Raw genomic sequence first — 16683 nt, 5'->3', positions numbered from 1 at the left:
CTCATTGTGATGTAGTCAAAAAGGCACTGCATTTGGAGTCAGAGAGTCCTGCATTAAACTCTCAGCTATCCCTTTTAAGCTGTGTAATCTTGGACATACACTCTGGGCCTTAGTTTCTTCCTCCATGACACAAGGGTAGAAACACCCTGGCTACACTCACAGGATCACTGGAGGAAGCCAATGAGCAGTGTACGGAGCTGCTCTGCGGTCAGTGGGCTGTCATGTGGACACAACAGCTGCCCCTGGTGAAGGTTTGCTAACCACACTTGTCCTCTGTCGTTTTTACCTGTGTCCATTTCCCAGGCCTCGGTAAGCCTTGGCTTGGTCTTGCATTCGATTCAGACTCTGGGCAACAGATAAGTACTGTTCATAGTACTTGATAGCTTCCTCGTAGTCGCCCAGGGCCTCGTAGCAATCCCCCAGGTTGCCATAGGCCCGGCCCCTGTCGAGCACAGACTCGTTCCCACTCAGCTGCTGCAGCATGGCCAGCTGCTGCTCGAAGTAGCCGATGGCTTCTTCCATCACATTCATGTTCATTTTTGTGATGCCCATGTTGCCATAGACCTGGGCTTCGAGACTGGGGTCCTTCAGCTTCTGCCCTAGGTCCAGCTGCTCTTCATAACACTTGAAAGCCATTGTGTACTTCCCCAGGGCCATGTAGACTGCGGCCAGGTGCCCATGAGCTCTGCACTCTCCCGGCAGGTCACTCAGTTCCTGATATACCTCCAGCTCCTGTGTGTGATAACCCAAGGCCTTGTCGTGTTTCTGGATCATTCGGTATGCGGTGCCCAGGGCTGCATATGCACTGGCCTCCAGTCTCCTGTCCTTCACGTGGTGAGCCAAGCCCAGCTGCTGCTCATAGAATTTTATTGCACCATTGATATCTTTTTTACAGATAAATATATCGCCCAGGTTCCCCAGGGCTCTAAATTTAGCCTGGGAATTATTCAGGGACTGGGCTAGGGACAGTAGGTACTTTTGACACTCTTCAGCTTTGCTGAAATTCAGCAGAGCCTTGAACGCTAAGCCCAAGTTGCAGTAAGCTTTTGCTTGACTCAATTTGTCATGAAGGTCTTTGGCCAGGGCCAGATCCTGCTCATAGTACTTTACTGCCTCCTGGTAATTTCCAAGGCAGTAATGGGCGTAGCCGAGGTTGTGGCAGACCTTTCCTTCTCCCTCCATGTCTTGAAGGTCAGGAGCAAGTCGGAGGTACTGCTCGTAATAGGGGGCGGCCTGGACATACTCCCCTCGAGAGCAGTGGAAGTTGCCCAGGTTGCTGAGAGCCCGCGCCTCGCTCTGGATGTCTCGCAGCTCCCGGGCGATGTTCAAGTGGTTCTGATAGTGCTGCAGGGCGCGGTCGTGGGCGCCCAGGGCCTGGTAGGCCACGGCGAGGTTCCCGTGCGTGGACGCCTGTGAGGCACGGTCGTTCACTTCCATGGAGATCTGTAGCTCCTGCCGGTGGTACTTGACCGCCTGGTCATACATGCCCAGAGCATTGTAGGCATTGCCCATATTTCCATAGGCGCGGCCCTGGGCAGCGTAGTCGCTCAGCTCCTGGGCGATGCACAAGTGGGTCTTGTGGAGTTTCAGCGCAGTGTCATAATCACCTTTCATCTGGTGTATGATTCCTGAGAAAGAGCACAAAAGAAAAGGGTTGGAATGACTGATTAGCAATAAAATGTAATTTGCAACTCAATTTATACTCCAATACAATCCAGATGAATTAAAGAATTTAAAATAACAGAAGGTAGAATTAAATATTTATCAGCTTTCCAGAGGGGGAATAGCTTTCTAAGCTTCAAAGCAACAGAAAAAAGAAAAAAAAAAAAAAAACACACACATACACACAAAAAACACTGACAGATTTGGTTACAAAAATAGTAAGTTTTATACTACAAATAGATGCCTAAAATTAAAAGGCAAACACAATACTGGGAAATATATAAATCATATACAAAAAATTCAATAGCTATTGTGTGTAAAGATTTAACTGGGTTTGATTAAAAAAAAAATCAAGACCTTAATTTACTGAAATAGGCAGACAACTCACATCCAAGGAAATACAAAGAGTAACCATAGGGGAAAATGTTAATTTCTTTTAATAATCAAAGAAATGTAAAATAAAGCAACTCTGAAGTATCATTTTACTTCTACTAAATTAGCAAACAAAAAATTTAAACAACACCCTGTACCAGCAAGGTGGCCCTGAAACTAGTAAACCCATCAACTGCTGGACATAAATGGGAACAGTCTCTGGAGGAGTGGTGAGACAGCCTCACTCCCGGTGCTGCTCAGGCCCTGCAGTCCGGCTCAGGGGAGTGTCTTCTAAGGAAATCCTCAGAAGTTCTACGCCTGACAGTCTTCACTGCAGGATTATGGATTAGTGAAAGATCAGAAACATCTTCAATGGCAAACACTGGGGGTTGTATAAGTACATTTCAGTACATCAACTCAATAGGGGATTATGCAGTCATTAAAAAGATTATTACAAAGACTACGCAGAAAAACAGGGAAAAACAGGTTCTTGCAATAATGTTAAGTGGAAAAAGCAAAGAACAATGCTGCATGCTCCCTTGTAACAATGATGAGGAAAATGAATGTGTGCACATGGACAAGACCTCAAGGGGATTATGAAAAGATAAAAACAGTTGCCTTGTTAGGTGATGGGATTTGAATGATTTTTGTTTCAAAATTTCTTCTAATTTTGCTATCCAGCTTTTACAGTCAACAATAATTGCATTTCAAATAGCTCTCATAAACTATGCTATAGCTGCTAAGCCAAGCAGTTGTTTTTACAAGCAGTTCAAAATGAGATATATCATAAATATAAAGCAGTTGCAAATGTGGGATATCATAAAAGGAACTTGGGAAGAGCCTTTAAGGACAGCCTGGTTCATTCCAGTTGGGGCTGGGTGGGAGACACAGAAAAGGCAAAAGGATCTAGTATGCAAACAGGTTTCTCTCTGCCCTTGGTTTTGAATATGCTTTTCTATGCATCAATGTGTGAACTTTGTACTGGTGACCAAAACCTGCAGAAGTATAAAAACTCAAAAACACCAAGATGGGTTCTCACTGAAATGTCTGAATTGAAAACAGAGGCATCGAGAAAGCAAGCTATGAAAATTCAGCCTCTGCAATTTGTTTATCTTTACATCTTTCTTTCCTTCCTTCCTTCCTTCACTCACTTACACACTGACCCAGCAAATATTAACTGAACATTTATTGTGTACCAAGCCTTGTGGTGGGCAACACATAGAGAGAGAAATGAAGACACAAGTCTGCGCTCAGAAAGCACACAGGGTCATAAGGCAGACAGTCATGAAACAAATACTGTCAACACACATAATACAAGCTGAAGTGAGCAGGGCATGGGGGAGAGAGGGGCATGCCAGGGCCACTCCTTTGGTCCTGACTCTCTGCAGCAGAGGTCTGTCCTGCCCCAGGAGTCGTGCCTGTCTCTGGATCCAGTCATCCGTATGACATTAACTGGATTCAGGACACTGGATAAATCATTTAGCCTCTTTGAGAATTTTTTCAGTTCATCCATAAATTGAGGGAAATGATAGTCTTGATACCAACCTTAGGATAGTAGTGAGGATCAAATGAAATAATGTATGTGCAAGCTCACTGTAAACTATAAAGTGAAATTCAAATATTAGTTACTGAAATTACTATATGCTTCCAGGGAAGGGAATTCTCAAGGTGGTAGAGATTAAACAAACTATGGTAATTCTTCTGTGTATTTCCTTGTACAAGCTAAATATTTCCATTTAAAATAAGCAAATTATGGTACTCTATATGATGGAATAACATGGTACCATTAAAAATGGTGAAGTAGAAATTTATATATTGACATGGGAAAAAATAAAATGTATTAAGGGGTTATATGGGCTTCCCCAGTGGCTCAGCAGTAAAGAACCCTCCTGTAATGCAGGAGATGTGGGTTTGATCCCTGGATTGGGAAGATCCCCTGGAGGAGGGCATGGCAACCCACTTGAGTAATCTTGCCTGGAGAATCCCGTGGACAGAGGAGCCTGGCAGGCTACAGTCCACGGGGTCACAAAGAGCATACACAACTGAAGTGACTGAGCAAAGGGGTTATATGGGCACAAAATAGTATCCTTAATAAAAACATTAATAGGGTTCAGGCATGTGTGTGTATAGATATATGTTTACACTTATACATACAGTATACATTTTTAAAAATGTTAACAGTAGTAATTTTGGAGTGGTGGAATTTTGCTGTATTTTATTGGATTTTTCTATGATGAATGCATAATCCTTGGTTTAAAAATTAATCAAATATTTCTGAAACTCTGCTCCAATTGGAGCAGATTAGGTCTGGTCACTCCCCTGGATCAGGGATGTCACTGGCGTCCCAGCTGGAAAGAACAGATTTTCAAAGACTGTTTCAAGGTTAGAAACTCTAAGATGCCCAAAACACATTACCTCAGAATCACCTGAAACCCTTCTAGTGGTGAAAAATTACTAGTGAACCAATACAGTATACTAACACATATATATGGAATTTAAAAAGATGGTAACGATAACCCTATATGCAAAACAGAAAAAGAGACACAGGTGTACAGAACAGACCTTTGGACTCTGTGGGAGAAGGCAAGGGTGGGATGTTCTGAGAGAATACCATTGAAACAAGTATGCTATCAAGGGTGAAACAGATCACCAGCCCAAGGTTGGATGCATGAGACAAGTGCTCAGGGCTGGTGCACTGGGAAGACCCAGAGGGATGGAATGGAGAGGGAGGTGGGAGGGGGGATCAGGATGGGGAACACACGTAAATCCATGGCTGATTCATGTCAATGTATGGCAAAAACCACTACAATACTGTAAAGTAATTAGCCTCCAACTAATAAAAATAAAGGAAAATAAATAAATAAATTTTAAAAAAGGAAAAAAATACTGGAAAAAAAAATAAAAAATAAAATTTACTAGTGACAGAAACATTTCAGTTCTGAAGGCCTGAATATGGCCTGGATCCCTAACCTGCTTTTACCTAAAGAGGAAACTTGTAAGGTTTCAACTTTCCAGGTATCCTTAGCGGAAATGCACCATTTACTCCCTCTCTCCTCAGCTTTGCATGAGGAGAAGCAAGTGGCAGGATGCCTGCCCTGCTGTGAGTACGAACCGGAGCTGGGGAGAGTGGTGGAGTGTCCTCTTAACCTTCTCAGACTTCCCCTCACAGTGATGCCTTTACAGTGATTGTTTCCCCACAGATTTTGGATTTCACGGCAATGATTTTTAAGGCAATATGGTCACTAATTGGTCGCTAAGATGATGGTAAGAGGAAGTGAGCAGCATGGGACCTTCAGAGAAGGCAACAAAGGAAGCTCAGGTGTTTTGTGTGCCTCCTACCACCAAAGAACAGGTCACCTGGCTAGAACCCCATCCTCCCCACCTGTACCCCATCCTATAGGAAGCTGGTTAAGTATCTGGAAAAGCATGCTATAATGGAAAAGGCACAGGACTTTAAGTCAGAAGTCCCATTTTATAAGCCTAGCTCCCATCTCATTCAATTGATATCTTTGAGACTGCAAATTTATGTCTCTGAGCCTTTGTTATGTTGTTTTTTTTTTAAACTGAAAACTTTTTGGTGTTTTTTGTTTTCTTATTAACAAGGCCAGGTTACAATAATCTCAAAGAAACAGTAATGGAAACACAGTAGTGTATATCAATAAGCTTTGCTAATGATGCATGCTACGCAAACACACTGTGAGCAGCATTCCGAGAGTGAGAGTTCAAAGAAAAGGAATTCCGTTTCTCTTACTCTCAGGGCCTCAAGAGTCTGGCTAGTTAATAGGGAGCAGTTGGGATGATAATGGCTACCCAGGGCTCAATGATTTGTGAAAGAAACTGCCTGCTGGTTATGGCAAAATGATCTGACCTCCAGCCAGCTTGCCCACACTCCCCTTTCCTCCGCCTCTCTCCTCGGCTGACACCTCCAAGAGTCCATAAAGAACACAGGAAGATTCTCAAACAAAGACTGCCAGACACAGCTAAGGGTAAGAGGAGACAGGCCGGCTGAGGTGGGCATTTTTTCTTCTGTCTTGTGTCTGCCCTGTCCCCGCCGCTGCCAGCCTGGAGCATTCTGAACAGAACATTACACACTCTTGGCAGCCCATCTCTTTGTTGAGGCAACATAAAAGCGGCCCTGAGAGCTGCCAGCAGAGTGACTGTACATGCTGAGGACATAATCTGTAGATCCTCCTTCCCTTTCGAGACCACAGCTTGATCTTCCAGGGCTGTCACTCAGATGAAGACTTACAGAGGGCCTGTCAGCGGGGGCGCACTAGGTGACAACATGCTGCAGGGAGGGGAATTAAATGAAGATTAGTGGGGCAGAAGATCCTCACAAAGCCCAGTTCTCACAAGGCGTAGGGAGAAAGGACACATGGTTACGGATTTATTGTTGCTCTTCACTCACTAAATCGTGTCCAACTCTTCACAGACCCCATGGACTGCAGCACCCCAGGCTCCTCTGTCCTCCACTATCTCCCAGAGTTTGCTCAAATTCATGTCCACTGAGTCAGTGATGCTACCTAACCATCTCATCCTCTTTCACCCCCTTCTCCTTTTGCCTTCAATCTTTCCCAGCAACAGGGTCTTTTTCAAGGAGTTAGCTTTTCGCATCAGGTGGCCCAAGTATTGGAGCTTCCTTAGGGTTGACTGCTCTGATCTCCCTGCTGTCGAAGGGACTCGAGAGTTCTCCAGCACCATAATGCAAAAGCATCAGTTCTTCGGCGTTCAAGTCTTTATAGCCCAACTCTCACATCCGTACATGACCACTGGAAAAGTTGTAGCTTTGACTATATGTACTTTGGCAACAAAGCGATGTCTCTGCTTTTTAATACGCTCTCTAGGTTTGTCATACTTTCCTTCCAAGCAGAAAGCGTCTTTTAATTTCACGGCTGCAGTTACCATCCACAGTGATTTTGGAGCCCAAGAAAATAAAATCTGTCACTGCTTCCACTTTTTCCCCTTCTATTTGCCATGAAGTGATGGGACCGGATGCCATGATCTTAGTTTTCTGAATGTTGAATTTCAAGCCAGCTTTTTCACTCTCCTCTTTCACCCTCATCAAAAGGCTCTTTTGTTCCTCTTCACTTTCTGCCATTAGACTGGTATCATCTGCATATCTGAGGTTGATATTTCTCCCAGCAATCTTAATTTCAGCTTGCGATTCATCCAGTCCAGCATTTCACATGATATACTCTGCACAGAAATTAAATAAGCAGAGTGACAATATATAGCCTTGTCATATTCCTTTCCCAACTTTGAACCAGTCAGTTGTTCCATGTCTGGTTCTAACTATTGCTTCTTGACCAGCATACAGGTTTCTCAGGAGACAGGTAAGGTGGTCTGGTATTCTCATCTCTTGAAGAATTTTCCACAGTTTTTCATGATCCCAACAATCAAAGACTTTAGTGTTGTCAATGAAGCAGAAGTAGATATTTTTCTGGAATTCTCTTGCTTTCTCCATGATCCAATGAATCTTGGCAATTTGATCTCTGGTTCCTCTGCCTCTTTGAAACCCAGCTTGTACATCTGGAAGTTCTCAGTTCATGTACTGTTGAAGCCTAGCTTGAAGGATTTTGAGTATAACTTTGCTAGCACGTGATATGAGCACAATTGTTCAGTAATTTGAACATTCTCTGGAATTGCTTTTCTTTGGGATTGGAATGAAAACTACCTTTTCCAGTCCTGTGGCCACTGCTGAGTTTTCCCAATTTGCTAACATATTGAGTGAAGCACTTTCACAGCATCATCCTTTAGGATTTGAAATAGCTCAGCTAGAATTTCATCACCTCCACTAGCTTTGTTCGTAGTGATGCTTCCTAAAGCCCACTTGACTTCACACCCCAAGGATGTCCAGTTCTAGGTGAGTGATCACACCATTGTGGTTATTTGGGTCATTAAGACCTGTTTTGTACACTTCTAACCAGATGGTCAACACCGATGGTCAACACTGAAATCAGATTGATTATATTCTTTGCAGCCAAAGATGGACAAGCTCTATACAGTTAGCAAAAACAAGACCGGGAGCTGACTGTGGCTCAGATCATGAACTCCTTATTGCCAAATTCAGACTTAAACTGAAGAAAGTAGGGAAAACCACTAGACCATTCAGGTATGACCTAAATCAAATCCCTTATGACTATATACAGTGGAAGTGGGAAATAGATTTAAGGGACTAGATCTGATAGACAGAGAGCCTGATGAACTATGGACGGAGGTTCGTGACATTGTACAGGAGACAGGGATCAAGACCATCCCCGTAGAAAAGAAATGCAAACAGGCAAAAATGGTTGTCTGAGGCGGCCTTACAAATAGCTGTGAGAAGAAGAGAATCTAAAAGCAAAGGAGAAAAGGAAAGATATTCCCACTTGAATGCAGAGTTCCAAAGAATAGCCAGGAGAGATAAGAAAGCCTTCCTCAGCGATCAATGCAAAGAAATAGAGGAAAACAACAGAATGGGAAAGACTAGAGATCTCTTCAAGAAAATTAGAGATATCAAGGGAACATTTCAGGCAAAGATGGGTTCGATAAAGGACAGAAATGGTATGGACCTAACAGAAGCAGAAGATATTAAGAAGTGGTGGCAAGAATACACAGAAGAACTGTACAAAAAAGATCTTCATGACCCAGATAATCACAATGGTGTGATCACTCACCTAGAGCCAGACATCCTGGAATGTAAAGTCAAGTGGGCCTTAGAAAGCATCACTACGAACCAAGCTAGTGGATGTGATAGAATTCCAATTAAGCTATTTCAAATCCTGAAAGATGATGCTGTGAAAGTGCTGTACTCAATATGCCAGCAAATTTGGAGAACTCAGCAGTGGCCACAGGATTGGAAAAGGTCAGTTTTCATTCCAATCCCTAAGAAAGGCAATCCCAAAAAATGCTCAAACTACCACACAATTGCACTCATATCACATGCTAGTAAAGTAATGCTCAAAATTCTCCAAGCCAGGCTTCAGCAATATGTGAACCAAAAACTTCCAGATGTTCAAGCTGGTTTTAGAAAAGACAGAGGAACCAGAGATCAAATTGCCAACATCTGCTGGATCATCGAAAAAGCAAGAGAGTTCCAGAAAAACATCTATTTCTGCTTTATTGACTATGCCAACGCCTTTGACTGTGTGGATCACAATAAACTGTGGAAAATTCTGAAAGAGATGGGAATACCAGACCACCTGACCTGCCTCTTGAGAAACCTGTATGCAGGTCAGGAAGCAACAGTTAGAACTGGACATGGAACAACAGACTGGTTACAAATAGGGAAAGGAGTATGCCAAATCTGTATATTGTCACCCTGCTTATTTAACTTATATGCAGAGTACATCATGAGAAACACTGGGCTGGAAGAAGCACAAGCCAGAACCAAGACTGCCGGGAGAAATATCAATAACCTCAGATATGCAGATGACACCACCCTTATGGCAGAGAGTGAAGAGGAACTAAAAAGCCTCTTGATGAAAGTGAAAGAGGAGAGTGAAAAAGTTGGCTTAAAGCTTAACATTCAGAAAACTAAGATCATGGCATCTGGTCCCATCACTTCATGGTAAATAGATGGGGAAACAGTGGAAACAGTGACTGACTTTACTTTTTTGGGCTCCAAAATCACTGCAGATGGTAATTGTAGCCATGAAATTAAAAGACGCTTACTCCTTGGAAGGAAAGTTATGACCAACCTAGCCAGCATATTAAAAAGTAGAGACATTACTTTGCCAACAAAGGTCCATCTAGTCAAGGCTATGGCTTTTCTAGTGGTCATGTATGGATGTGAGATTTGGTCTGTGAAGAAAGCTGAGCACCGAAAAATTGATGCTTTTGAACTGTGGTGTTGGAGAAGATTCTTGAGAGTCCCTTGGACTGCAAGGAGATCCAACCAGTCCATCCTAAAGGAGATCAGTCCTGGGTGTTCATTGGAAGGACTGATGCTGAAGTTGAAACTCCAGTACTTTGGCCACCTCATGCGAAGAGTTGACGCATTGGAAAAGACCCTGATGCTGGGAGGGATTGGGGGCAGGAGGAGAAGGGGACGACAGAGGATGAAATGGCTGGATGGCATCGCTGACTCGATGGGCATGAGTTTGAGTTGACTCTAGGAGTTGGTGAAGGACAGGGAGGCCTGGCGTGCTGCAATTCATGGGGTCGCAAAGAGTCAGTCATGACTGAGCGACTGAACTGAACTGATCTGAACTGATGTATTCCTGCCACCTCTTCTTAATCTCTTTAGCTTCTGTTAAGTCCTTACCATTTCTGTCCTTTATCATGCCCATCCTTGCACAAAATGTTCCCTTGAAATCTCCAATTTTCTTGAAGAAATCTCTAGTCTTTCCCATTATATTGTATTCCTCTATTTCTTTGCATTGTTCATTTAAGAAAGCCTTCTCATCTCTCCTTGCTATTCTCTGGAACTCTGCTTTCAGTTGGGTATATCCTTCCCTTTCTCCCTTGCCTTTCACTTTCTTTCTTCAGCTATTTGTAAAGCCTCCTCATTTTGCCTTCTTGCATTTGTTTTTCTTTGGGATGGCTTTGGTCACTGTTTCCTGTACAATGTTATGAACCTCCATCCATAGTTATTCAGGTACTATGTCTACCAGATCTAATCTCTTGAGTCTAATTCATCACCTCCACAATATAATCATAAGTGATTTGAGTTAGGTCATATCTGAATGGCCCAGTGGTTTTCTGTACTTTTTCCAATTTAAGCCTGAATTTTTCAATAAGGAGCTCATGATCTGAGCCTTGGTCAGCTCCAGATCTTGTTTTTACTAACTGTATGGAGGTTCTCCATATTTGGCTGCAAAGAACATAATCAATCTGATTTTGATATGTACATCTGGAAATGTCCACGTGTAGAGCTATTTCTTGTGTTGTTGGAAAAGGGTGTTTGTTATGACCACCCTGTTCTCTGGACAAAACTCTGTTAACCTTTGCCCTGATTCATTTTGTACTCCAAGGTCAAACTTGCCTGTTATTCTGAGTATCTCTTGACTTCCTGCTTTTGCATTCCAATCCCCTATGATGAAAAGGACATCTTTTTTTGGTGTTAGTTCTAGAAGGTGTTGTAGATCTTCATAGAACCAGTTGACTTCAGCTGCTTTGGCATCAGTGGCTGGAATATAGACTTGGATTACTGTGATGCTGAATGGATTGCCTTGGAAATGAACTGAGATCATTCTATCTTTTTTTTTTTTTTGTATTTGAGGTCACACTTAAATACTGTAGTTCGAACTCTTTTGTTGACTATGAGGGCTACTCCATGGATTTATATATCCTCACAGAAAGCCTCCACTATGTATTAGGAACAGTCCCTGCATGGGAATAATAAGAGCTATTGCATTGTATATTCTTGCCTCCTTTGTCAAAGATAACGTGTCCGTAGGTTCATGGATTTATCTCTGGGCTTTCTATTCTGTTCCATTGATCTATATTTCTGTCTTTGTGCCAGTACCATACTGTCTTGATGACTGTGGCTTTGTAGTATAGTCTGAAGTCAGGCAGGTTGATTCCTCCAGTTCCGGGATGGGGAACACATGTAAATCCATGGCTGATTCAGGTCAATGTATGACAAAAACCACTACAATATTGTAAAGTAATTAGCCTCCAACTGATAAAAATAAATGGGGGGAAAAAAAAAAGAGCTACTGCAAAGACCTGTGGTGAAGGCCAAGGAGTCTTGCTTATGAGTAGAACAAGTGCCTAGGAGAAAGTAAGTGCTCAATACATTTTTGCCTCTGTTGCTAACCATTACCAGCAAAGACCAAAAAAGGTGTGGAACAGGATGAGACTAACAGAATTCTGCTGAAACTAAAACAGCATTTTAACAGTGAATTTTGGCAGCCTTTTCTCTTGCAAATTTTCTAAAAGTAGGGCCTCAGTGTACTTCGATGTATAAACTTCAATGTACAAATGATGGATGTGTTCTCATTTACTGAAAATATTACTATTCTGATTATTAACAGTGCATGATCCAAATGGGGTTTTAAGAGCCCATCTATTCTTTCCCACTGCTTTCAAACAGGTTAAGTTTGGCTAAATCCACTAACTATTCTCAGAAAGTATCAAGATTTGGGAAACAGAAGAGCCCTCCTAACTTTATAAATGATGTGGCCCTGGCCCAGTGAGAGGAAGTGAGTTAGTGACAGTGGAGAGAGGAACTCTCGACCCACAGACCTTTAGTTGTGTCAGCCCATCTGCTTTCAAGATAAGCAGAAGAAATAAAAGAACTGTATTTAGTCTCACTAGGTGTGACATGAGACAACATCTGTACTTTAAAAACTTTTCATCTGCTAGAAGTACATATGGAACTACTTACAGATAAAATAACATGGTGTCTACTGTTTGCTTTAAAAATATTCCATCAGAGGGGAAAAGTAAGTATATGTGTGTATTTATGAAAATAGATGAAATAATATGAGCAAAATGTTGATAGCTGGGCAATCAATATAAGGGGATTTATTATACTATTTTCTCTCCGTGTGTATGTATACGTTTGAAGGTTTTATAATACAAAGTTAAATCAAATAATCCAGACAAGCATAGAGGTCTGTAGTTCCTTGTGGATCAGGAAATGTCCTCACAGCTAAGGACCAACACAGATGTTTAAATTTACATCTCCTCTGTGGGACTTTGGTAGAAAAAAAGAAAGCAGCTGGTCACCAGCAAGTACAGCTATACCAGCCTCCATACACGTCCCTCTCCAGGCTGGGCAGAGGACACGTGCAGACAGAACAACACAGGGCTTCATCCTATTGCCCTGATTTGTTTAACATCATGATATTTAGTTTTGTCTATTATCTTAAAGAATAGGTGATGATTTCTTGATCAAAGAGCAAAGTGGGAGGGAATGGGAAGAACAGCTGAGGAAACCTGCTCCAAAGAATATTCTGCAGCACTGCGTATTTCAGGTGCTTCTCCCAATTCTCACCCTCCCCAGGAGACAGGGCCCCAGTTTTTTTCTGGGGATTCATTATTACAACTCTACAACAATTCATTATTACAACATGGGGCACTATGGTGCTCCCATCCCACTCCTCCACCATAGACATCTGGACACTCACAGGCAAGTCTGGAGTACATCATGAGAAACCCTGGGCTGGATGAAGTACAAGCTGGAATCAAGATTGCTGGGAGAGATATCAATAACCTCAGATAGGCAGATGACACCACATTTATGGTAGAAAGCGAAGAAGAACTAAAGAGCCTCCTGATGAAAGTGAAAGAGAAGAGTAAAAGAGTTGGCTTAAAACTCAACATTCAGAAAACTAAGATCACGGCATCTAGTAGTCCCATCACTTCATGGTAAATAGATGGGGAAACAGTGGAAACAGTGACTGACTTTATTTTTTTAGGCTCCACAATCACTGCAGATCGTGACTATAGCCATGAAATTAAAAGACACTTATTCCTTGGAAGAAAAACTATGACAAACCTAGATAGCATATTAAAAAGCAGAGACATTACTCTGCCAACAAAGGTCTGTCTAGTCAAAGCTATGGTTTTTCCAGTGGTCATGTATGGATGTGAGAGTTGGACTGTGAAGAAAGCTGAAGAATTGATGCTTTTGAACTGTGGTGTTGGAGAAGATTCTTGAGAGTCCCTTGGACTGCAAGGAGATCCAACCAGTCCATCCTAAAGGAGATCAGTCCTGGGTGTTCATTGGAAGGACTGATGCTGAAGTTGAAACTCCAGTACTTTGGCCACCTCATGCGAAGAGTTGACACATTGGAAAAGACCCTGATGCTGGGAGGGATTGGGGGCAGGAGGAGAATGGGACGACAGAGGATGAGATGGCTGGATGGTAACACCGACTCGATGTAGTCGAGTTTGAGCAAACTCCGGGAGTTGGTGATGGACAGGGAGGCCTGGTGTGCTGTGATTTACGGAGTCACAAAGAGTCAGACATGACTGAGCGACTGAACTGAGACACCACTAGGTTCCCTGAACCCTATCCCTCCCTCTCAAGTTTCCACCTAGAGTCTTCTACAGTGTAGTTAAAATATCTCAGAGCCTGAGGCAGGGAGGGGGTGACAGACCTGGTCAGTAAACAAATGGTTACAATCAAAGGCATGGGAGCATATGCTCTTTATCTTATATGCAACCAACTGACTGTCTTGACCGGCTCATTTTCAGGTGACTATGTTCCCAGAGACAGTCTCCATTACTTTCACCAGTGGAAGATAGCAAAGACATAGATTTTTGTTTTATGTTTTTTTTTTTTTTTGACATAGATGTTTTTAAATGGCAGACCAGTCCAAAATTACTTATCATATGATTTCAGCTACAAGCATCTTCCAGGTAGGTAAGCCTTCCCTGAGAATCTGGGCCTGGTTTCCTACCTTGATGACCTCATTCACTCGTCAAGACAATCTTGTGGTCTCAGAAACTCACAAGGTTCAAGAACTTATTCAGGCCCGTGTAGGTCTAAGTGGCAAGAATGATACTGGAATCTGGTTCTTTGGATTCAGGAGTCCAAGCTATTTCACTTGCTCCCCTTCTGGAATGAAGCTGGTGTGCCTTCTAGTAAAAGGTGCTCATGATTTTGTACTCATTTCTTCTTTATTAACATTAGTATGCTACTGCGCCAAACCAACCCTGTAGCAGCTATGTAAAAACAGACTGATGGTCTGGCTAACTTTGTTTCTAGAGCAGACAGGTATACATGACAGACCAGAAAATCCTAAGAGACTCAGGAAGGTAGGAGGCGGCAGCAGATGTAATTGTCTGTGTGGGCATCACCTCTGGAGAACTCTGTGGCCACCACGTGTCTCTTCTGCCCTTGTCTATCACATCTGTCTACTTTTTCTACCAAACCCACCAGGCTCTTTCTGTTCCTTCCAAAGGATAAGTGAAGTTAAGAGCCTCCTGTTGTCTTCTTTAGCTTCCACAGCCATCTGGGATGGCTCCAGTGACACCGAGAGCACAGGGGTCCCAGATCCCAACTGCCCTGCCCTTCGGTCTCAGCCTTGAGGTGGTGGCTACAATACAGCCGAGGAATCCCTTGCACATGCTGCCTCTACCTCCCACAACTTGCCTCACTGGAAACTACATGTCCTACCACCCACCTCCAGTTTTACTGAAGCATAATTGACAAATAAAATTATATACATTTAAAGTGTACCATGTGATCTGATACACATGTAAGTTAATTAACATATCCATCACCTTTTTGTGGTGAGTATGCTTAAGACCTACTCTTTTACAATACAGTATTATTAACTATAGTCACCATGCCGGTGGCTCAGATGGTAAGGAATCTGCCTGCAAAGTGGGAGACCGAGGCTCAATCCCTGGGTCAGGAAGATCCCCTGGAGAAAGGACTAGCAACCCACTCCAGTATTCTTGCCTGGAAAACGCCCTGGACAAAAGGGCCTGGTGGTCTACAGTCCATGGGGTCACAAAGAGTCAGACACGACTGAGTGACTAAGACTTCCACTTTCACCATTCTGTACATTAGATCCCCAGAACTTACTCATCTTACAACGATTAAGAAAATGCAGTAGGAAGGGAAAGAGAGCCATAGCCCTAACTGTTCCACCCCTGCCCTCAAGGCTTCCTTGGGCTGAGCAGAGGCGGCTCCTCGGGCATCCCCTTCTGCCACCATCCCCAAGGCCGGGGCTGAGCGATGATGACAAGAAGCCAGCCTAGAGCCAGCGAGTTCACAGGTACGTCACTGCCTTCGCACACGGCCCCACGGCCCACCTTCCCTTGGAGAGTTAAAAACCAGGACTGCAGGTGAGCAGCACAGTAACTCCCTGGGCCTGTACAGCTGTAAATCCTGAGGCAGTGGGGAAGATTAATTGTGCCATGAAGTAGGGGAAGTAATAATTAAACCTATTAAAAAGGAGGTGGCTGCAGAGGGGGCTGTGGAGATGGATGATGAGGTAGGAAGTGCTAGGCACAGTCATCCCTAATGGCTGTGGCCAGGCCACTGTGAGAGAACTTGGTGCGAAGCCCAGAGCAGAGTGAAAAATATGCTGGGCCTGCCTGGCCAAGCCTGGCCATTAGTCACTGCTTGTAGAAGGCAAAGTATGCCTGGTTTTCATTCTGGTTCACAATAAGAGGTGGGAGGCACCCTCACAAGTGAACAATGCAGAGAATGTTACAGGGAGTTTGTTTCAATATGAAACAAGCATTTCTTTTGTTTCCAGCCCTGGGGTGGACTCTGAAAGGCAGAGATAGCCCCTTCTGCTCCTCCCTTGAGCGAAGCCTCAACTGGAGTGGCCCCCACCTCCCAGCAGCACCTTCTGAGGGTTCCTCCGGCCTCAAGTGTGAAGAGTAGGCTGGTTACAACGGCATTTACGAGATTCCCGGATGCAGGCCCAGTCCAGCGGCCTGTGCCCCGTGCTCCTTTGCTGTGCCAGCCATGAAGCCGCCCGCTCACCAATCGCTCCCTCCCAGCTGCCCTGGTCGCCTGACTTCCTCAGCCCACTCCCGAGAAAGGCTCACCTTGCCTTTCTCCCCATTCTGTGATAGACCCTCCTAATGTTCCCTGTTCTCTGGTTCTCTTCTACATCCATTGCCCCACTCACTGGAAGTTAGGCATGGCCAAGTGAGTTGCTTTGCCCAATGAAATGCAAGTAGAAGTGACATGATATGGCCAGACGAAGCACTGAAGGGCTGGACTGCAACATTCCACTCTCTCTTCCCCTG

The 16683-nt window shown here is 43.6% G+C and overlaps 1 protein-coding gene across 3 annotated transcripts in view; it reads right to left on the bottom strand.

Annotated features, from left to right (window-relative positions):
* TTC28 (tetratricopeptide repeat domain 28) overlaps positions 1 to 16683 on the bottom strand; it is a 575569-nt gene that overhangs the window by 101729 nt on the left and 457157 nt on the right. For all 3 annotated transcript variants that reach the window (XM_061141642.1, XM_061141643.1, XM_061141644.1), the window contains one exon: positions 287 to 1628. In XM_061141642.1, the coding sequence (XP_060997625.1) occupies positions 287 to 1628 (1342 nt within the window). The remainder of the gene's footprint in view (positions 1 to 286; positions 1629 to 16683) is intronic.

Source organism: Dama dama, chromosome 5 (genome assembly GCF_033118175.1).
Source record: "Dama dama isolate Ldn47 chromosome 5, ASM3311817v1, whole genome shotgun sequence".
In the NCBI taxonomy this organism is placed as follows: Eukaryota; Metazoa; Chordata; class Mammalia; order Artiodactyla; family Cervidae; genus Dama; species Dama dama.
This window is presented reverse-complemented; position numbering and strand designations above follow the sequence as displayed.